Here is a 1,752-nt window from a genome sequence, read left to right on the forward strand (position 1 = left end):
AACCAAATTTACCTATATGCTAAACAAAGCAGAGAGCAGTAGGACTCAATTGATTCAACAATGAGATGGGCACACCATCAGTGATTAAAGGTTACTGTGAAATATTACATGTGTCAAAATCACAACCATAAATCTGCATACACCCATCCATGGTTGTGTGTGGGCCGTTGTGTGTGTGCCTTCAGATACGGACGTCTACTGTACCTCAGCTCAGAAAATGCCCTGATCCTTCCTTCTCTTTATGTCTCTCTTCAGCTGGCAGGCAGAGCACCAAAAACAGAAGGTGTGGATAAGGCAATCACCACACATGGACCCCTGGAACCCAAATCAGAACACACAATAGTCTTTCAATGCCTCTCAATGACTCCCTGTCGTCTCACGAAAGCCTAGAGATCAAGGTTCACCCAGCGAGTGGCTGAGTGGAAAATCTAAATGATTCAGTTTTATTAAAAAAATCACACACACACACACAAATCTTGAATTTATATAAGCCAGGATAAATCAATGCTTATTTGTCAGGCGAACTGGTACAAGCAGTTTTACTTGCTTTCAAATGTAAACAAACCAGTTCAACATTGTATAAATCTCCTATCACAATATCTCTCTGTTTTCTATCTAGGGCCCAGAGTTTCCGGGCCTACCTGGTAACTGAACTCAACCAGATGATGCTGTGTCTGGTCATATGGAGTTATCAAGATTCCATGTGCCATGAAGTAACTGAACAAAACTCACATTGATGTTGTATTTGGTCCTATAGACGCTGCGCATGGCGGAGTGTAGACCACAGCAGCAGCACTCATCCATGGCACTGGCAATGGTGCAGCCCAGAACTATGGGACACCACAGGCCAAGACACACTGACGGAGAGGGAGGAGGGACATTATACTGTCACTCCTATACCATGCAGCCAAATCAAGACACATGATATCAAAGACAGACTGGGTCTAAAAAAGATACAGGTCACAATTGACATTCATCTTTTCCCAGCACCTCTCATTTACAGAATGAACTTGTGATTAAAAGGTGATATGGTGATAGTAAATACACATTTTCTATAAAGCTAACTAAACTGCCTTGTGACGCTTATCAAAGAGTTCTACTCACATGTCCCACAGTCACTACAGCAGTCACAGATGCCAGTCTGGAAGTTGGAGGGAGCATAACTTCGAGAAAAGCCTGGTTGCATAGTCACAGCCATGGTCTCAATCTGTAAAAGACATGAACCCATTCATCATTACATAAAATTACAACTATGGTTCCTTCAAACAAATTGAGCCAAAGTTAACTGGAATTATAGACTTCAATTTTTTGTTATAGTGTCTTTAAATTCAACTTAAATCCTACCAGTATGACAGAGAAACAGTTGAAGGACAACAAAGATGTAGAAAACAAAGGGGTCCTTGACAGTAGACGGAGCGGGTGGAAATCCTTATATACTGGCATGGCTGTTGATGATTTACATGGTCATACTCCTCCCAGCCAGTGGCTATCCTTTATTGTAGGCTACCTGCACGCTACAGTAAACAGAGGAATACATCTGATGTTCATCTTCTGCCCCACTGTAGCTATAGTCCCCAACCTTTGGTACTCTGGACAGCCCGTCTGCCATAAAAGCAACAATATAAAGTCAAATTAGTTTTATATACAAATAAGAAACATTATAAGCCCTTCTTGAAATCAAAGATTCCAACCTACAGACTGATATAAAAGACAGTGGTGAGTGCGGAAACTATGCCTTGAGATGAACCGCAG

At 41.7% G+C, this 1,752-nt stretch overlaps 1 protein-coding gene across 1 annotated transcript; it reads right to left on the reverse strand.

Moving 5' to 3' along the window:
• Window positions 1-210: 210 nt before the first annotated feature.
• LOC310804670 (placenta-specific gene 8 protein-like) lies at window positions 211-1,198 on the reverse strand (the record flags this gene model as incomplete). The annotated part of the gene is made up of 3 exons (XM_083669988.1): window positions 211-315; window positions 733-857; window positions 1,105-1,198. The coding sequence occupies 3 exons, from the start codon at window positions 1,196-1,198 to the stop codon at window positions 211-213; spliced, it is 324 nt and encodes a 107-aa protein (XP_083526114.1).
• Window positions 1,199-1,752: the final 554 nt, after the last annotated feature.

The sequence above is a fragment of the Argentina silus genome (assembly GCF_951799395.1).
Source record: "Argentina silus genome assembly, chromosome: 5".
Lineage (NCBI taxonomy): Eukaryota > Metazoa > Chordata > Actinopteri > Argentiniformes > Argentinidae > Argentina > Argentina silus.